This window comes from Lagopus leucura, unplaced genomic scaffold (genome assembly GCF_019238085.1).
Source record: "Lagopus leucura isolate 7727_CA_CO unplaced genomic scaffold, USGS_WTPT01 Super-Scaffold_100026, whole genome shotgun sequence".
Classification (NCBI taxonomy): Eukaryota; Metazoa; Chordata; class Aves; order Galliformes; family Phasianidae; genus Lagopus; species Lagopus leucura.
The window spans coordinates 2955894-2974103 of NW_024962277.1; the positions used below are offsets into that span (position 1 = coordinate 2955894).

Below are 18210 nucleotides of genomic sequence, written 5' to 3' on the forward strand. Positions count from 1 at the left end.
ACGCCACATTACTCTGCTGCACAGGCGCAGTTCATACCTCATACCACACTAAATCATCAGTACAGGCATCTGCAGCTGGCAAAGTCTGCTCCTACTTTGGATCTTAGTACCATTTACAAAAATAATACTGTAGTGTAGTAAGTTAAGGAGAAATTTACAAAGACTTTGAAAAAGATAATCAGTCCAAAAGCAGCACCTATTGTTCTGCTCAGGGCTTTGGTCCTAGCTGGGGAAGTGAGAGCACAGAAGAAGGGGAAGTATCAGGAAACAGAAAACCCCACAGCACTGTGATTACTGCTATATGTGCAATTTCTCCTACCTAAAATTAGTCATGTTTTCCAGTCTCAGTCAGGAAACAGAAAACAGTACAACACACAGGAAAGCTTGCTCTAATCTTGACTGCATTTCTGTGTCACTTCACAACATAAACTAGCAAAAAGCTATGATCAAGTTTACTGCAGAGCAAAGACAAAGAAAAAAAGTATGCAAAAGCTTTAAAGAAAGTATCTGTGAAGTACATAACGAAGTACTGTATAATTTAATGCTATGTTAGCTGGTGTTTAAAAAAAAATGCCAGTAAGAAAATTTCATTTGCTATTAATACCTCTTCGGAAAATACCGATAGCAGACCTTCCCAGGCTCTAAGCAGTAACATTAGCCTTGAAAAATTCACCGTTGTGGATCCAAGTTGCTTTGTTTTTAACTTTGGTTTATTTGAAACCCACTTACCACACCAGCCTCTTCAGTTTAGCACACTGAGTAAAGTCTATCATATTTAGTTCTACTATTTTAGACCAGGCAAATTAAGCCAGATCTGTTAACAAAAATTAAAAGTTTTTCATCTTTTGCTTACGCTTAGAAATTATTACCAGTAGGGTAAAAGAACCACCTTAAACCTTAGCAGGTTTGAAACAGTGATTGAGCACCTGGTGGGAAGGCAGGGCCAACCCAGGGGAGCTCAGGTGCAGGCAGTGCAATTGAGTGAGCAGAAGGGGTGGAGTGGAGATCCACCCCTTCCCAGACCTCATTTAAAGACTGGCAGTGGAGGCAAGGACACCTTGTTGGAGATCCCTGTGTACCTGAGGCCTTCCAAGGGTAAGCAGATTATTTTCCTTTGTTTCTGTGTCTATGGCTTCTGCATTTAGGCTTATCCTCACTTGCTGTAGCCTAGGACTTCGCTACCCTGCTACTATTGCTGTGCTTTCTATTGCATTATTAGCGTTACAGTAATAAAGGAAATACTACTGTTTTGGTGCTTCATCTTTTGGATTTGATTCAGTCAGTATATTTATGTTGTGATGTTTGTATATACACAACTATTTCCTGAACATGCAAATTATCTGAAAATGTTTGTAGCAACTCCAAAGCTTTCAACTTGAATAGCCGATTCTATAATATACGTAGCATTTTTGTTGTAATGCAGTAGTATTTAGTTCTTCAACTCTAATGCTCTTCTGAGTAGAAACAACTCCTATTAGAAGTGTTAGGAGATGCATACACTTGAGAGCTGAAAAACAAGTGGAAGATCCTATCGTGTACAATAAGAGCTACAGAGATAAAATGCTGTGACTTTTGTTATTGATACCATGGGGAAAAAGCAGTGTTTGTTTGGCACCCTACCTTTTAGATCTCTTTCTTTAAACTGAGTAATAGGAAACATCATTGCATCTGCAAGTTGAGTTGAAAGTACTGCATGGCAAGAACTGAGCTGTAAAATAAGAGAAAAAAGGACATTTTTAGGGAAACAGTGCTGAGACTAAGGAAAGTAAGGAAGCAAGAGAGGTTTCACTGAAATTTGATGTACAACTTGAACATAATTTTTCAAATTCACTTCTGCAGCTACTTCCTTCTAAGGCTCCTTGTTCCACCATCTTTACTTAACAGACTTTCACAGCATAGTTTTTTCCCTTATTCTCTCCATCTGTACTCCACATTGCTGAATCATGTCAGAAGATGGCCTCACACCTTCTGGTGACCAGTCAATTTATTTCTATAGCTTCACTCCAGCTACATCACAGTCCGTCTTTCTCAGGTTACAGAAGATGATCCAAACAAAATGTTCTTTCTATCAAAAAGTACTGTTTAAACAGAGGAGAGGCATCAGAGGAAAAGTCCTGATTCTTAATGATGCTAAAATATTTTTTCAGAAGAGTCAGTCACTCAGCCTGTCTTTCATATGGACAGCAAAAGGCTCCTTTATCAGTCAGGTGTCTGAAATCAGGGGATGTAAATACCCTGATGAGACAGAGGTGTTTTTTAGAATTCTGGTCACTTAACATTCTGTGATGCTTTTGGTTTTGTAGTTAAACTACCTTGATCCTCAGCAACGTGTACTCACTTTGCTGAATCGATTCTTTACCTGTAGGTTATGTAACCCTAAGCTTATACTGCAACAGCAGTTCCACATCATCAAATGAAATTTCTGAACCTTCAATCTGAAGACTACAGTATAACAAGTCAAAGTGAATGCATGACAAAAAGTAGTAAAGTAAATGAAATAAATGCAAGTGCTTGCCTCATCAATCACTTTTGCAAATTGCTGTAAAGTAGAATTCATAACTTCATCATCTCCCCCTAATGGAAAATGCTGCAAAACAAACACAACAAAACAAAAACAAAAGGAGGTATGCTGGTTGTCGTGTTTTCTGCCACTCACACAAGTATAATATTCATGTCTAAGAATGTACCAGGTATTTATTTTAAAATTATGCAGTTCAGACATTGTGGGACTACTTTGTGAATCCCCTGTTTTTTTTCTTTTAATTGTCTCGGATGAAAAAAAGCTTTTGGAAAACAGTAATAAATTCTCCATCACTCCCCCCACACCTCTCTCTCTTCTCTGCCCCTTCTCTTAATCAGATGACAGGATGCATGAGAATGGCACAAGGCTGCATCAGGGGACCTTCAAATTAGATACCAGCTAAAATCTGTCTGCCATGAGTCATTAGGAATGGGAACAGGGATCCCAGTGAGGTGGCTGATTGATTCCCTAAGCCTGTCAGCATTCAAAAAGCATTTGGATAAGGATTCATTAATATGCTTTAACTTCTGGTTCGTCTTTGTAGGTCTTTTCCAACTGAAATATTCTAAAACAGCACCAGAAATAAAGTCACCAGAACTTATTAACATTCATCAGAGTAAGAAGAACTTAATTCTGGAAAACAGTCACAACAGGACACGTTTCTCTTCAGCAAACTCTTTGTGCACCATTTTTTCCATACAGAATGGAAAGCACCTGTGTTTTTATTGAAAGAACTGATATGAAGATAGGCTGATTCTTTTGGCAATGATTTAAGCCACCAACCTTAAGAGTTTGCTTCATCTGAATCAAACCTGAATACATTCTGTATTGTGCTCTGGGAGATAAAAGACTACAAAAATACAGTCCTGACCACACAAGCCAACAGGGATTTATACTGTACCTGTTTCTCATATTCCTTCAGAAGCTTTGAAGTCAGATGAGTTGCTGCACTTAATTCATTCTAATTTAGAAAAAAGAAAGAATTTTGTTACTTTTTAAGCTATTATTTTCCTTTTAAAATGTGATTTTTTTTTTTTAATAAATATTGCAGACATGGAACTTATATGCAGGAAGCCTGATTACAGACTTTCAGAAAATCTAAGGATTTTGCCCTTTCTCTTCTATAGCAACGGTAAGAGCTGCACGTAATCAGTATTTACAAATACAAGTTTACAGCTTATACTGTGCACAATGATGTCTGTATTTTTGATGGTATACAATACATATTTGCTTTAATTTATTTCAAATTTGTTCTCCTAAGAACTTGATGTTTGCAAAGGCAAGGAAAGATTACAATGGGCTTCAGGACTACCTGGCTACCAACAGCTCTGACTCGTACACACATGAGAGAAAATGCAAAAATTAAAATAGAAAGGCAATAGTAAAGGAAGACTGATGGTAACAAGAAAAGCAAGACTAACAAATCAGTGAAGATGTCCAACAGTACAGGTAAACAGTAGGTAAAAACACAGCCAGAAACTTAAGTGTTCAGAAAAAACACAAAATTTCTGCCTTGGCATGCAAGTAGAGTTACTGACAGATGAATGAAACAGTATGAATGTATTGTGGATAAAAAATTATCTCCCACTTGGTCCATGCTGCTATGCATAGTGAGACCTTCATAGCAAGCAGTTTAGAAATAGCTGGGGAATGCAACAAAATGATAAGAAGATAAGAAAAGTCTTTTTACTTGTCATAAGAAATTCTGTTGCAAAAGAAATCTTGTGTGACAATCAGAATTCAGATCTCACCATTCCTTAGCACATGGAAAAACAATTTAATGCTTATTTTATAAACATGAAACACTTTCACAGTTTAGACACATACTTAGCTTATAAATTTTCCAAAAAAAGCAAGATACACAAAATGTGGTTCAAAAGCTTTATAATGCATTCAGGAATTCAGTGACAGTACCTGTGCATCATACACTCTATGCATTGCTTGAAATAACTGATTGACGTAGTTGGAAATTGCAGCAGCATCTTCTTCAAATACTCCCAGCAAGGAACGGGTCTGTAAGAATGAATCAGACAAACAACATGCCAAGTTAGCAAAGAAGTATTTAAATGCAACAGAATTTCCATGTTAAGCAGCAGTGCTGCAGATTCCTTTCTGAGAAGTTTATGAAGCCTCTCTCACAGCATCCACTGCTGTCTCCAGGAATGCATGTGCTGCATATCAGAGAAAATTAGAGAAAATTATTAGAAAAAACAACAAAAAACTGTATTTTAAAATGACATCCAAGCTCAGTCTTGCTGGCTCTTCTCCAGGTTAAAGGAGTACATTGTCAGACAGGACCAAGAGATGAGGATAAGTATTAATTATAAGCATTGGAATTGTGAGCTACTGCTGGTATATGATTATGGTACATCCCCAAGGAAAACTGACTGGAAATAAGCAGTGTGCCAGGTACACATTTCTTCTGCAGGAAGAACAGCTGTGTCTTTGTAGCACTCTCTCTTCTGCACGAGTAGCTGCTGGCTGTGCTGGGATATGTAACTCATCTGCAATAGCAGCCAATTCTGTGTTCAGAAAGCTGAGGAACTGAAAGTAACCAAATCAAATGACAAATAACTGACAGACTCTACATTTTCTTGATATGTAAACTTCTTCCCCCTGTCACTTCACAGTGAGAAGATCTGGCTTTTTTGTCTGCTGCCATCAGCCTGCCCTTAGCTGGTGCCACCCACAAATGCACCTCCTGCATAACTTTACAAGTGGTCACTCTATTGCTGCCCACATATTGGTCTTCAAAACACTGATCACTACCATCTAGGTCTAACTATTGTACTATTTTTTCCACCCAGTTGCAGTCTGTACTTCCCTACTTTGGCTGGAAGGAAGTTGCTGTGGACAGATCAGAATCCTGGGGTAAATTGGCACAAATGACATTCCCTGCTCTTGATGAAATGACTGGTTAGACAAGAAGGCAATCAGGTTGCTTAAGGATAATTTGTCCTTAAGGTTAATTAAGATGCTTACTCAGTGCTCTTGCATCTTTGCATTTGGAATCAGTATTAGCAGATAGCTTGGCAAAAGGGAGAAGAGCAGAGAATGTAATGGTAACTGCCCGAGCTACGTCCATGCTTCCTAAGAAACAGCTGTGCAGCACTGCACTAAAATATTGGCTGTGATGCTTGGATGTGAGGCCAATCACTTGCAAAATCCACAAAATAAACTTTTAACTTCTTGGCAAGGAGACTGTGCTTTCATTTTTAGGTTCATACTAAAAATTAATGTTCAGACAGAAAATGAAGAGAATTGGGACTACGTAACAGATTTTTTTAATCCCTCACAAATTGCTGGTTTCAAACACTGGAACTTGTTAATTCTCTTCCTCAGGCTGAGTAACTGTAGGTTCCCTGATTGGAAATGGATGAAACTTAGGGGGCTTGGGAAGAAAATGAGAGAGCAACACAGGAGATCAGTGGAAAGCACTGGATTGCACTGCATGCAAAACATGGTAATAAAAACTTGAAATGTGCCTTAGAATGTAGCCCATCTCCCCTTGTATTAACATTTATCAAGTGTGTTGTTTGATCACTTGATCATGAAAGCCTCTTATTTAACTCAAATTGATGAGTGGTTGTCCCACAGATGTGATCATACCATATAACTCCTACAGGATACCTTAAGGGAAAGAAACAAACAGCTTTACCAACACAGCAAATCACCTTAATGATGGTTCTTGTTTATAAAACAACTGGAAAAAGTGTTGGGGGTAGGTGGAGGAGGAAAGAGGTGAAGAGCTCAGATGGTTACCAGGTGTGGCAACACGGTGTGTCACCCTAATAGCTGTGAGTCTTCCAGACATGAAAGAAGGCAGAAGAAAAAATTACATAGTACCATAAACACTGAATTATATCCTTATGACCTTTAAACTGAGCATTAACCAACCTGACCCTGCAATTTGAAAGTGTTATCCTGTTTGATTCCTGGGTTGTATTTGCTCTCTAATATTCTATAATAGAGAATGGTGCGGAATAAAAGCATTTCTATGGGTTTTATGGTTAGAATATCAGTTATTGACTTCAAACTGACAATGCTGTAATACTGATGGAAAGAAAACTCTGAAATTGAGAAGTTATGACAGATGCTGATTAATAAAAACTGGAGGAACTGTTTGCTCACATTTCTGGTGAAAAACTGAGGAGCTCTGTGTGCTCCCTACGATGCTTTCATCCCACGTATATCAGCAGCTGTACTAGAAGCTACCAGTAAAAAAACGCACAAGGAAACCACCTGTTTGGAAGTCAGTTAGCTGATAAACAAATCGTGTCTTCAGACGTGTTGTATCGTAAGAGACGTGAGATGGAGTCTGTAATATTGAGTCCTGTGGATTTTTTTGTGGTGCAATAGTTTGGGGCTGCAAATGAGAGCAGAAGCTCTCTGAACACATATATATGCACACTGAATATGTGTACAACATATGCACTATCTGAACTTTGCTGCTTTGCTTATTGAAGACAACATAAAATGTCATTTGGTTTATGTCTAAAAAGAGAGTGGTTTGATTTTCATCCTGCACCAAAAGGAAATCAATGGTTTATTCACCATGTCAGAGATCTTCCCTCAGACACAGAGTAAGTTTGGTCTGAAGTTTATATGAGTTAGCATCTCAACCACATCTAATGGTACCGAATTGCAGTGCACAGCTCAGCCCTGAGAAACTGTCCAGATCAGTGCTCTTTTTTAACATGACAACAGAACAGCACAAACATCCAGACGTGACAACTTCTAAAGAAAGCAGAGTTTCCTTTTTCTTCAAGATGTTGTCATTTTAAATGCATTGATTTCAAAATACAAGAAATAAACTGATGTAGTAGAAGACTATGGAACTATAGTTGCATTCCTCTAAGGTGATTACTAAAATCTTAAGATGGCTGGAAGATAGAAGAATTTTATAGCTCTAGTAGAAAAGGTAATAGTTTAAGTACATCAACAGACAAGGATAGGGCTGAGTGAGGTTTTGCTAGTCTGCATTTATCACAAACAGCACCAAACAGATGATTCTAGAATTGACAATTATGTTCCAGAACGTAACCTTTTAGCCTGTCTGAGAACAGATCTTCAACGGACAGTTATGTTAAACTACTATTACTGTGAGACTTGCGTATTTTTTTCCTCTGTGAGAGTACATCAGGTCTGGTCTCCAGGCCACAGACCTGCAACAAACCAGATCTTGTCTGACATCAGGTACCAGAGCTATATGGGACACTGTCTTTTGGAAAGAAATGACACACCTCCTACACAGCCTTCTTTTCCAAGCTGTCCCTCCACTTGATCTAGATTTGTCACAGTCTTTGTCACTGCCATTATAGGGATTAAAATTCTCTGTTTAGCAACTGGAAGTTTCTATGGGTGAGGAATCAAAACTATCAATGAATATGCTATTGCAGCATTACTATTACAGCTGTTACAGCACTGGAACTCGTGCTCATCCGCATAAACAATGCAACAAAACGAGGATCTAATTCAAAAGAGTGAATAATTTATACAGATATTCACACCGTAAACTTTTCCATGCCAAAGAAAAGCGGTGGTACAAAGTAACCGCTGTTGTCGCGGGCAGCAAGGGAGACCTGTACTGCGGAATGAAGCACGTTGTGCTTGATAGCAGCGCGAAATAAACGGCCGTGTAGTAGCACGGCATCTCTGACAGAGGTCAAACAGCAGGAATGGAGACGAAGATACCGGAGCAACTGCAGCCATCTCGGCACCGCGCATCTTCCACTTCTCACAGCGGCAAGAAAGGCCATGTTAAAACGTTGGCATATTTCGCGCAAGACGAAGATGACTTAAAAGCCGCTCGAGAAGCGAGGTCGGGCTCTGTCGCTACGAGCGCTCCCAGGTACGCACGGACGCGGCCCCGGGAGCGGCGGCACGAGGGGACGCTCCGCTCCGCCCCGCCCGAAGCTGACGCCGCTCCGCGCCCACGCTCAGCCCGCAGACGGCGATGTGCCGCGCACGGCGGCCGCCACCGCGCCGGGACTGACAGCCCGCAGCGCTCCGAGCCGCGCCGCATGGGCGGACGGAGCGCCGGGCCGGGCCTCTCGCTGTGCGCCAGCTGCCGAGACGTTGAGGGGAGCCGCGCTAGGCCTGGCGCTGTCAAGCCCGATCTGCCCTCCCCTCATCGAGCTGCTCCCCGCCTCGCTTACCTGAGGGCTGTCTTCCAGCGTCTCCTCGATGGGCAGCTTGTCGATGCCGGGCATGGCGGCCGCGGGGACCGATCTGCGCCGCTGCTGCTCCCGCTCCCCTCGGCTCGCCCAGCTGGCTGGGCCCCCCCCGCAGCGCGACGCGCGGCCCCGCCCCGAACCGGATGTCTCTCCCGCCGCCGCCCGCCGGCCCTTGCAATTGGCTCCGCCGCCCAGCCGCGCGACTCGTTATTGGTCAGCGGGCCCTTCTGTCTGCTCGCGTTCCCGTTCCCGCCTCGGTGGCCGCCTGACGGGAGGCGTCTGGCCGTTCGGGTTTTTCTCGCGCGCGCGATGAGCTGCGGGAGCGGGGCCTGGCGCCGCGGGGCGGCGGTACCTGTGTGGGGAGCGCGGGGGGACAGCCGGCACCGCGTCCTGTCATGGTGGGGATGTCCGTCCCGCTCCTGGGGCGGGTGCTCGTTGGGCTGCGCCAGGTTGGTGCGTGCTGCTGTGCGGAGAGGAAGAAACTGCTCCTGAGTTGTCCTTCCTACAGCCCTGCGCCTCGGGGTTGGGCTTTAAGTCACCCCTCTGGGTTAAGCAATTCGTGTTTTAAGGATAGATCTCTGAGGAGGCATAAGCTACGTACAGGTTGTTGATGATGTGTATTTAATTTAAACTGACTTAAAATCAGAAAAATACTGCACAGCAGGCTGTTTGCTCATTCTCGCTCTGACAAAACGACAGCCCGGTCGTGCCGGCTGTTTGCAGTTGCACGCGGGCTCAGCTCTGAAGCTGCTGGCTTTCACTTCTGCGTTTCAGAGCGGCTGGAGCTGCTGGAGGTGCCCGTTGGTCGGGAGCGGCTGTTCCTGCCGGCTGTGCCGTCCCGTTCCCGGTGCGCAGCCCGCTGAAGCTGTGCCCGCTGGTCCAGTGGAGCGAAGCGCGCACTGCTGTGCTGTGCTGTCAAAAAGCCCTCGCTTTGTGTTCTGTCGGGTCACGTTTTACTTCTAAAAACATAAAGACAGGATCTGCAAGCAATTGATGTTGCAGGTTTTTTTGTTCGGTTGGTTGGTTTTTTTTCTTCTTTTTTTTTCCCGCCTAGGGAGCAGTGAATAAATGTCACTGCTAGATCTTAGTTCAGTGGGTTCTTTTGCCAGCTCATCTGATGACTCATGTGGCTGAGGCAAACCACACTGCTAACTTCCTTATGTACCTATCAAATGAGAGAAATACAGAGTTATCTTACCAGATTTAAAGGCTAAGCCTTGTATCTTCTTGTTTGATCTTTTGCTTGCTGAGCTCTAACTGGGTCTGTAAGTACGAGCAGGCAATGGCAGTGTTGGCTTGTGACCTATATGCATGTGCACAACTTTCTGGTTTTCATATCAGTTAACTTGTAACCAATTTCTTCTGTAAGAATTGCTCTCTATTTCATAATATATTAGTGTCATTCCCTTAGTGGAACTCAGAAAGGTAGTAAGAGACTGCAAACAGAATTATTTCTAGTTACCTTTGCATTTTTTACAGCTGCAAATGACAGAAAAGACACATTTATTTAGCTCCTATTGAATGAGAAAAACAGCTTTTAAAAACTGAAACTTTTGCAGATATGGAACAGGTTGTCCAGTGAGGTTGTGAAAGCCTCCTGACTGGAGGTGTTTAAGGGGCTTTGAGCAACCTGGTCTGGAGGGAAGTGTCCCTGCCTATAGCAGGGGGGTTGGAACTCAATAGTATTAAAAATCCCTTCCAACTCAAACCGTTCTGTATCGAAACAAAATGGTAACAGACAAGTTTTTAACGTGTAAAAATGTGCTTTGGTATCTCGATTGGCATGTAGCATGATGTTTCTTGCTTCTGTTGATGTTTCAATTTAATGAATCAGTTCGTTTTAGTAGCAAGAGAGAGCCCTTTCTAGTTGTTCTGTAGTGTACTGGAGCTTCTTCTATTTCATAGTGAGGTTTCTAAATAGGTCCCTTAAATGGAAACAATCAATAATTCTCTCGTACATTGATATATTTGTAAAAATATACACAAGGCATTTAAAAGTTTTATTTGAGATATGTATTTGGCTGCAATGCAGGAGATTGGATAGCAATGAACTGAGGAATCCGTAAGAATCCACTAATGAGCATGTTTTTAGTGTTACGCTTCTATCAGAATTGTAAACTTTCTTAGTGTGTATGATTCCTTTTTCTCTGTAAGTGTGGAGAACTAATACTTGGCACCATATAAACAGGGAGAAGAGCAGCCACCAGCTCTTTTAAGGATTTCAGATGTGTCCCTAATGGAGAGAACTTTGGCTCTGCTACGGAGTGGAATTAGCTGTCTGGATCAGGTAGGCTTTATTTGCATGTTACACGTTAACAAGCATACTGTTTCTTCTGATACCCTTGGATTTACCTTGAATTTATGTTGTGTTTGCCCCAGATCAAAGTAGCTTTCACTTAACTAAGGAGCAGCTAACTGCTCTCATTGTGCTTTGAAAAAAATGATGTTGAAGGTATTAAGGTATTCTTGCAAAAACAAACAAACAAACAAAAAAAACCTTCACAGTTTTGTAGTTGACTTTGAATATAATCTCTGTAATTAATGTTCAAAACAAATTTGAAAGGTCGATCTGTGCAGCAAAATGTCTAAGGTGGTGATATACTGCTACGCTTGGGTAAAAGAGCTGTGGGAAAGGTGAGATGAAAGGCAATTTTCTGTGTGATAAGTAATCAAGAAAGATTACGTGTGTTGTTCATAGTGTTCCAAAGGCTGAAAATGCAGCACAGGCTGTTGTGAAAGGTGACCTGACAGTGGAGTTGCAGTGGGTGCTAGTGGCAATTCTTAGCATCCGCTTGAGAGACGAACGCTGCTGTCCCTGGGCCAAGAACAGGTGGTTTAAGATCGGCAAGGGATATGAATTTCTGCTTCATCAAGTGTAAATTCTATTAGAAGATTGTTTTGGCATATTCAAAGAACAGCGATTTCTCCTGTGATTGATTTTTGTCACCCAGGGAAAAGCTTCTTGTGCTGCTCTCATTGTTCCTACAAACATATTTAGGCAAAGCTGTTCATATGGGTTGCAAGGGCAGAACTGCTCGTTTGGCTAGGATGATGAGATAAAATTTTTGAATGAAGAATCAAGCTCGAATTATACTTGCAGTGTGAATTCCTGGAAATGGAATCCAAATCTTTGCTATCAAATTCTGCTGCTTTAGAATCATAGAATGGCTTGAGTTGAGTTTAAAACTAATTGCGTTTTCTGCTCTATCATGTTTTTATCCTCATTTCTTGTGTAAAAAGCTTTGTTTATTTTTTTTTCTTATGACAAATTGCTTTTTTCTACAGTTTAGCAGTCTTCTCTTTAAAGAAATGTAACACCACTTGGTTGGTAGATCTTCAGCCAGTCTTTCCAGTAGACTTACTCGTTTCGTTTTGGTGTTAATACAAACTTGTTACCTTTAGAATAAATTCTCTTTTCAGGTGGGATTTTCATAACAGTTGTATGGATTTACACTAAAACTGTAAGGGTCCCTTAGGTGTGCGGTGTTTCATTTTCACTGCATTCCTCAAACTAGGAAGCACTGTGAGCAGTTAACCTGGGAACTTCAATAGGTACTTCCAGTTGCTATGTGGAGTTGCAGCCATGCACGGTTTCAAAGCAGTGTTGGTGTGTTTGTTACTGCACTGCAGTCTCCAGGTCTGATTCAATTCAACTTTGAGCAAATTAATATCATAATTTTAATAGTAAGTTTCCTATTCAGAGAACGTTGTTGAACAAATGTAGCAGCTGAGCAAACACAAACACCAGATGGCAGTATTTGATTAGTTTCTGACCTCTGCCTTTCAAATCCATTCCATGTTCTTTGACTTACTTTATTAAACCTACTTTTGAGAGCGGCTGAGATCTTTTTCTTGAAAAGTCCTTAAGATAAACAAAGAAATAAACCCTGAACGAATGCGAACCTCCAACTGGGAGCTCAAAGCAAACCGCGCTGTCCTCCACAATCTCAGAGAGACCAAAACGAGTTACAGCTACTTGGTTAGTGTAATGGTTTGTTTTGTGGAGGAGTGTGCTTCCTCAATACTACTTCTACCTCCACGTACCTTTTGTGGCAGTTCTTGGTAGCTTCTGAAGAGATCATGCCTATGAAGGCAGTTAGCAGTTTGGGACTTGATTTATATGCTAATCTGACTGTAAACCATGTAGTTTCAGTAAATCTAATTTCTATTCATTATGGTGAAATGAATATTTTCTGAAATGTTTTGTGTATGTTCTTTTATAAAATTAAAAAAAAAAAACCAAACCACCAACACACCTATACATAGGTAGTCATCTGTATTTGGAAGCCAGCTTCATTTACACTCATTAAGAGGTGTTCTTTTTATTATTAAAGTCCACATTTGTTTCTGAATTCAAGACACTGTCTATCAGAAATCGTGCTTCAAACCTCAGGATAGAGAAATTGATAAGTGGCACCAAATTCATTACAGGATCTGTACTGATTTCTTTTTGACTTGTTATGTTTTGGGTGTTTTTTCTTCTTAAAGTTAGTGTTTCATCTAGAAACTGTAGAGGCAGAAAACTGATTTATCAATTGCTTGGGATGCAAGAGCCTTAGCTTTATCTCTTTAGCAACCTCTCAACTTGGTGTGTTGTCAAAAGTCTGCAGTCAAGGAAAGAAGCTCCATTGTTCATCTGGGATCTCAGTTGATGTTGCATTAGGACCAGCTATAGTTAAATATAAAGGGCTGTAAGGCCCTTGTTTCCCACTGACTTCTGATTCATTGGGTACATCATCATGAAACTTCTGAAACTTCTGGACAGATGAGACTCCTCCAGAGGCTACCAATGTGTTACAGATTCCTGTGAAAACAGTGACGGTCTGTTATGCTGTGATCTTGACACTCTGGAAATTTCCAGTTAGGAAAAGTTATGTCAGCTGCTCTGCAGTTATCTGAAAACTGACACTGGGTTTCCTTCAGAAAAGGGTGTTTGAGCATTAAGGAGAACTTGAGGGAAAATTTTGGCAGTTAAGCATTTCTTTCTTCAGGTTCAGACCTTACCCATCTGAAACATACAAACGTCATGTTCTTTTTGCCTCAAGTCTTCATATACATTCATAAAACATCGTTAGTTTAGTACAGAAGATTAACTCTAAATGCTGTCAATATGTTCTTGGCATTCTCAGTTTTCATGTTCTGCCATGGATCTTTAATTGGATTTCTAAGCCAGCTTTCTTATCAACTGGGTTTGGGCAGGCTAGCAGAACTTGCGTTTTGCTCGGGAAGTTGTGGAAGTGTGGATCATGGATATGAGGACAGCCTTACTCAGGGATGAGTCCTATGGGCCTTGCTACTCCTCCTCGATGCTGACACGATCAGAAGGCATGTCAGTAGCCAGTGAGCTGCTTATACAGGTTTGTATAATTTTTCTTCTGTGTATACTTTGTAGTTGCTGAGGCTGCCAAATGGGGTTCGGAGCTCAGCTCGCAGGTGGTCACTGCGTTTATTCTGCTGCCCCTTCAAAATGTGTTGATATGTTGATAAGGTGTCTTGGTGAGATCACTGCTTGAATCACTTCTGAGTCAGTCTAGTAAGTCAATGTCATGCAGCCAAATGTCATTCTGATATAAAATAGCATATGATTCTATTTTTCACACTAGAATCTCCCTCAACTCTGCACCACCAGTTCCATGCTATGCTGTTTCCCTACAAGTTTTCCTGCTTCTGTTATTCCTAAAGATTTATCTTGGGCAGTTTACAAATGAACAGTACCTGTACCTTGATTTTCTGTATTTTTCTTTGTATAACTTGTTAACCGTGAGAATATGACTGATTACACAGAATAAACTACTCTCAGTAAATGGTGACACAAGAACAAAAGGGTGAGATTTTTCCTCTGAAAGGTCCGATCCTACATCACATGCTACAAAGTTATATTTTAGAGGGCTAAAATTTGCTTTCTGAAAGAAAAGCATTGCTTGCAGTTTTGTATTTATCACATAGCTGTATCTAAAATACAAAAAGAGGTTTTCCTAAATGAGAAGTTGTTACTGACCGTGTGTAAATGGCCAGTAGTTGAGTTTGAAAATGTTACAGCTGATGCTTTCTTTATAATGAGTGAAATCAGTGATCTTTTCAAACCCTGAACTTCAAAAGAAATGCTTGAAATCCTTCATCACCATTACACATGATTTTTGGTCGTTTTAAGTATATGCTCTATGGAATAATTTCTGTTGGTTATAAACCCACTTACAGGAAAGAAGAAACACCTAGCAGGTCAAGGGTGTTAAAACCTGTACGCTCAAGTGTGTGGCCAGTATTACTTCAAGTTTTGTTTTTATTTTGTATAGACTGATCAGGAAATGTCACAGATGGTATCCTTCAAAAAGGCTGCGACAAAGCTATTTTAATAAGAAAAATGAATGTCTGAATTATTTAAAATAGTTGGTGCAACTGTTACTGCTAACTAATCCAGGCACTTGGAAGGCAATTACACTGAGCTTTGACAACATTGCCAACCCACTGCACAGAGCCTCATGCCAAAAGCTATTGTTGTTTTATTGACCACGTTCACCATTACATATGCATATGAAAAAACAGAGGCATTTTCATTGGGATTAGCCTAATAGCATTAAGAGATTATTTTTTAAATTTCCTTGGAAGGAAATGCACTTAAATGAGATTACTTATTACTTGACTGGTTTCCTATCGTGCTGCTATGTTTAGGTAAGTGGAGTCCATTAGAGTATAAAGTTTTTTTTAAAAAAAACTGATTTTATACATTAATGATTTCGAATAAAAGAGAAGTCCTATATTTGTGCATAGCTTCTTTTGAGAAAGTTAAGTCGATGTTCTGGTTAGGAGAGATAACACTTCTTGTCCCTCTTGGTGGCCCCCCTAGTGTCACCATTAGTTGCTAATTACTTGCAAACAAATAAACAATTAACTCCTCGTGCCTCTTGGTGGGAGAGTTTTCATTGACATGCTAAAACTTTCTAATAAAAGATTTAATTAATGACGTTGCAAATCCAACCCCCTTGTCAACATAGCTATAAGGAGGACTTCAGGAGAAATGCAAGTACAGTGCGTGTGCTGTGCTGGCTGAAGGTGAAACCATGGCAAGTACATCGCTGTGTACAGCTAATCCATCAGCATCTCAGAATCTTCAGAAGGTGTCTGGTTTTGTAGAAAATAAAACCACACAGTGCTCATTTTCCATCGAAAGTATTTTAGGATTGGAGCAGAAGAAGGATGGCATTGCAGCAGTGAAACCTCACAGACCGTGGATGGATGCATGCACCAACTTGGGTAAGCCAGCAGTCCGTTTTGTAACCTCTCAGGCTTTTACTCCTTTTAAAAATAGATACAGTCATGTTTCTACTGAAAATAGGTAACATGAAGTTCACATTTACTTGCTTTTTCCAGTTTTAGGTGATGACAGTAATTCCCATCTGCAAATCCCTGTTGTTTCCTATGAAAATTCATTATTTCATGCTAACAGCAATACAGTGCAAGAGGAAAAAGTTTTGAAATGTGACAAATATTTTTCAGTCACTGAAAGGCTATCTTTCAAACGAGAATTGAGCTGGTACAGGGGTAGAAGACCAAGAACTGCTTTCACTAGAAGCCAGGTATGGATTTTCTTACTATCTGATGAATCAGCAACAATGTAGTTTAGAAAACTTGGCAGAAGCCTCTAAGAGCTGACTAATTCAGTACTGTGTACTTCTCTGTAGAAAAATGTAATTAAGCACTTGTGTAAATTTGGTTATGTTGCTAACTTCAACAGACTGGTATTTCTGCATGAAATCAGAACTGCCCAAGCACAGTTCAGAAGTCTCCTATAAAACAAACTAAAATGGTATTCTTAGCTCTTATAAAGGTAGTGACAATCACTCAATGAGTGTATTTTAATTTCCTCAGATTGAAGTCTTGGAAAATGTTTTTAAAATGAACTCCTACCCTGGTATTGATATCAGAGAAGAATTAGCTCGCAAGCTAGATTTAGATGAAGACAGGATCCAGGTAATTACATTTTTACTTGAAAATATCCATATTTCCTTCCATATATACTCTCAGTCAGTGTAAATATGTAGATTATCAGTAGTAGCAATAATTTTAACGTCAGCATAAAATAATGTGCATTTCTGGTATGCCTGAAGTGATTCATGAAATGGATGCCATCAAATTCCTTCTGAAATCTTAAGCCTTGTTCCGTGGCATTGATGAGACACTTGGCACAGTGAAATTTCTGCAGTTTCTGCTTTACTAATCTCCAATCCTTTGCTCCCAGGTTCTAAAATCATGTTTATTATGCTTGGCAACATAGTTTAAAACATAATTTGAAATCAATTTTGAAATAATTTGTATGAAAATATGTTTGTATTTTGGGAGTGGTAGGAGAGCATAAGTGCATTAAAACCAGTATTTGAGACAATGTCATTCATCTGGCCAAAAGCAAAATCATCTCAGGGCCTTAATTACTGATTTCTAACAACTCATATGTGATAAGCATACAATAAGAATTCAAATTTGATATTTATTGGTATTTATTATGCTTTTGATGCCATTCATGTTTGGCTTAATGGGAAGCTTGATGTTTTAGTTCATCAAGCAGTTGAAGTAACACCTGAAGACGTGTGTGAGTTCCAGATGTTCAGGAATTCTGAACAGGGTCTGAGTGTCACCAAAGTTGATATTTGTGTTTTCGTGGCTGAAGCTGATCCTCATTCTCCAGTGAAGCTGAAGGCATTATTTTCTTAGTCTTAATTTGTGCCGGTCATCAACTGAAAATTCTGACCTTCTATTAAACTTCCAAATTACTGACAAAATACTGTGAGGTTGTGTGAATACTTTTGCACTTCAAAGCCCGCTCTGTTTACAGCGCTGTGTTTCTGAAAAAGATGCCTTTTATTTCCATTTTAGATCTGGTTCCAGAACCGTCGTGCAAAACTGAAGAGATCACACCGAGAATCCCAGTTTCTAATGGTGAAAAGTAACTTCACCTCCAGCCTGCTAGAGTAGGAGAAGGATGGTTTGCCTTTATTTTACTGTAACAGGACTTGAAGAATTACTGGCGTTGTCATTATTTGTATTAAACAATGATCATATATCAATTATGATTTTATCCCTAGATTTGAAGGATTATGATTTTTCACTCAAACTGTAAATATGTGAAGTATTATAAACTAATTTTTGTGGAGAAAGTGAACTTTTCCTATATATTTTAATAAATATGTTCAGAAAAGTTTAGATATTTTTTGCAGTTAAAAAATAAACTGTAAGTTCTGAGTTGTGTAAGATTTTCAGCTACTATGAAGTACTTCAGGCTTCACTGAAGGCAACTAAGATCCCTACTTTTAAAGTCTATAATTCTTAACATGCAAAATAGTTTTTGATACATGAAACAGATTAGCTATTTACATTCTAATGAACAGATTTTAAGAAGAGTATGACCTCATTTTCTAAAACGTTGCTCTCCATGAAAATAAATGGACTGGTATTAAACTGGTTTCAATTTGAACAATTGTTTCATTAAAAGAAGCTTAAAACTGTAATCTTTTTAATATA

General features: G+C 40.0%; 3 protein-coding genes across 6 annotated transcripts in view; 2 read left to right on the plus strand and 1 right to left on the minus strand.

Moving 5' to 3' along the window:
- The window catches only part of APPL1 (adaptor protein, phosphotyrosine interacting with PH domain and leucine zipper 1), a 29541-nt gene extending 20745 nt beyond the window's left edge, over positions 1-8796 (minus strand). The window contains exons 1-5 of one of the 2 annotated variants that reach the window (XM_042880495.1): positions 8680-8796; positions 4436-4534; positions 3423-3482; positions 2516-2587; positions 1621-1708 (exon numbers count right to left, since the gene is read on the minus strand). In XM_042880495.1, coding sequence (XP_042736429.1) covers positions 1621-1708; positions 2516-2587; positions 3423-3482; positions 4436-4534; positions 8680-8733 — 373 coding nt within the window. In that variant the 5' untranslated portion in view covers positions 8734-8796. The remainder of the gene's footprint in view (positions 1-1620; positions 1709-2515; positions 2588-3422; positions 3483-4435; positions 4535-8679) is intronic. The other variant, XM_042880494.1, reaches the window with a different exon arrangement.
- Positions 8797-9068: 272 nt separating this feature from the next.
- IL17RD (interleukin 17 receptor D) overlaps positions 9069-18210 on the plus strand; it is a 57797-nt gene continuing 48655 nt past the window's right edge. Inside the window, exons 1-2 of one of the 2 annotated variants that reach the window (XM_042880289.1) lie at positions 9069-9146; positions 10886-10984. In XM_042880289.1, the coding sequence (XP_042736223.1) occupies positions 9093-9146; positions 10886-10984 (153 nt within the window). In that variant the 5' untranslated portion in view covers positions 9069-9092. Of the gene's footprint in view, positions 9151-10885; positions 10985-18210 lie in introns of both variants that reach the window. The other variant, XM_042880290.1, reaches the window with a different exon arrangement.
- On the plus strand, positions 10902-18117 carry HESX1 (HESX homeobox 1). 2 transcript variants are annotated; one of them, XM_042880293.1, is made up of 6 exons: positions 10902-10984; positions 13897-14054; positions 15690-15948; positions 16066-16271; positions 16564-16665; positions 17566-18090. In XM_042880293.1, exons 3-6 carry the CDS (start codon positions 15756-15758, stop codon positions 17662-17664), a joined length of 600 nt encoding a protein of 199 aa, XP_042736227.1. In that variant the 5' UTR covers positions 10902-10984; positions 13897-14054; positions 15690-15755; the 3' UTR covers positions 17665-18090. The 2 variants fall into 2 exon arrangements, with proteins under 2 accessions (XP_042736227.1, XP_042736228.1); XM_042880294.1 differs by lacking the exon at positions 10902-10984 and having other exon boundaries at positions 11016-15948; positions 17566-18117.

Bases quoted from the DNA above. Each gene is read 5' to 3' on its own strand.
- HESX1 (XM_042880293.1), top strand. From the start codon at position 15,756: ATGGCAAGTACATCGCTGTGTACAGCTAATCCATCAGCATCTCAGAAT. The intron at 15,949-16,065 runs GTAAGCCAGCAG...TGCTTTTTCCAG, and splicing joins GGATGCATGCACCAACTTGG to TTTTAGGTGATGACAGTAAT. The intron at 16,272-16,563 runs GTATGGATTTTC...TAATTTCCTCAG, and splicing joins CTGCTTTCACTAGAAGCCAG to ATTGAAGTCTTGGAAAATGT.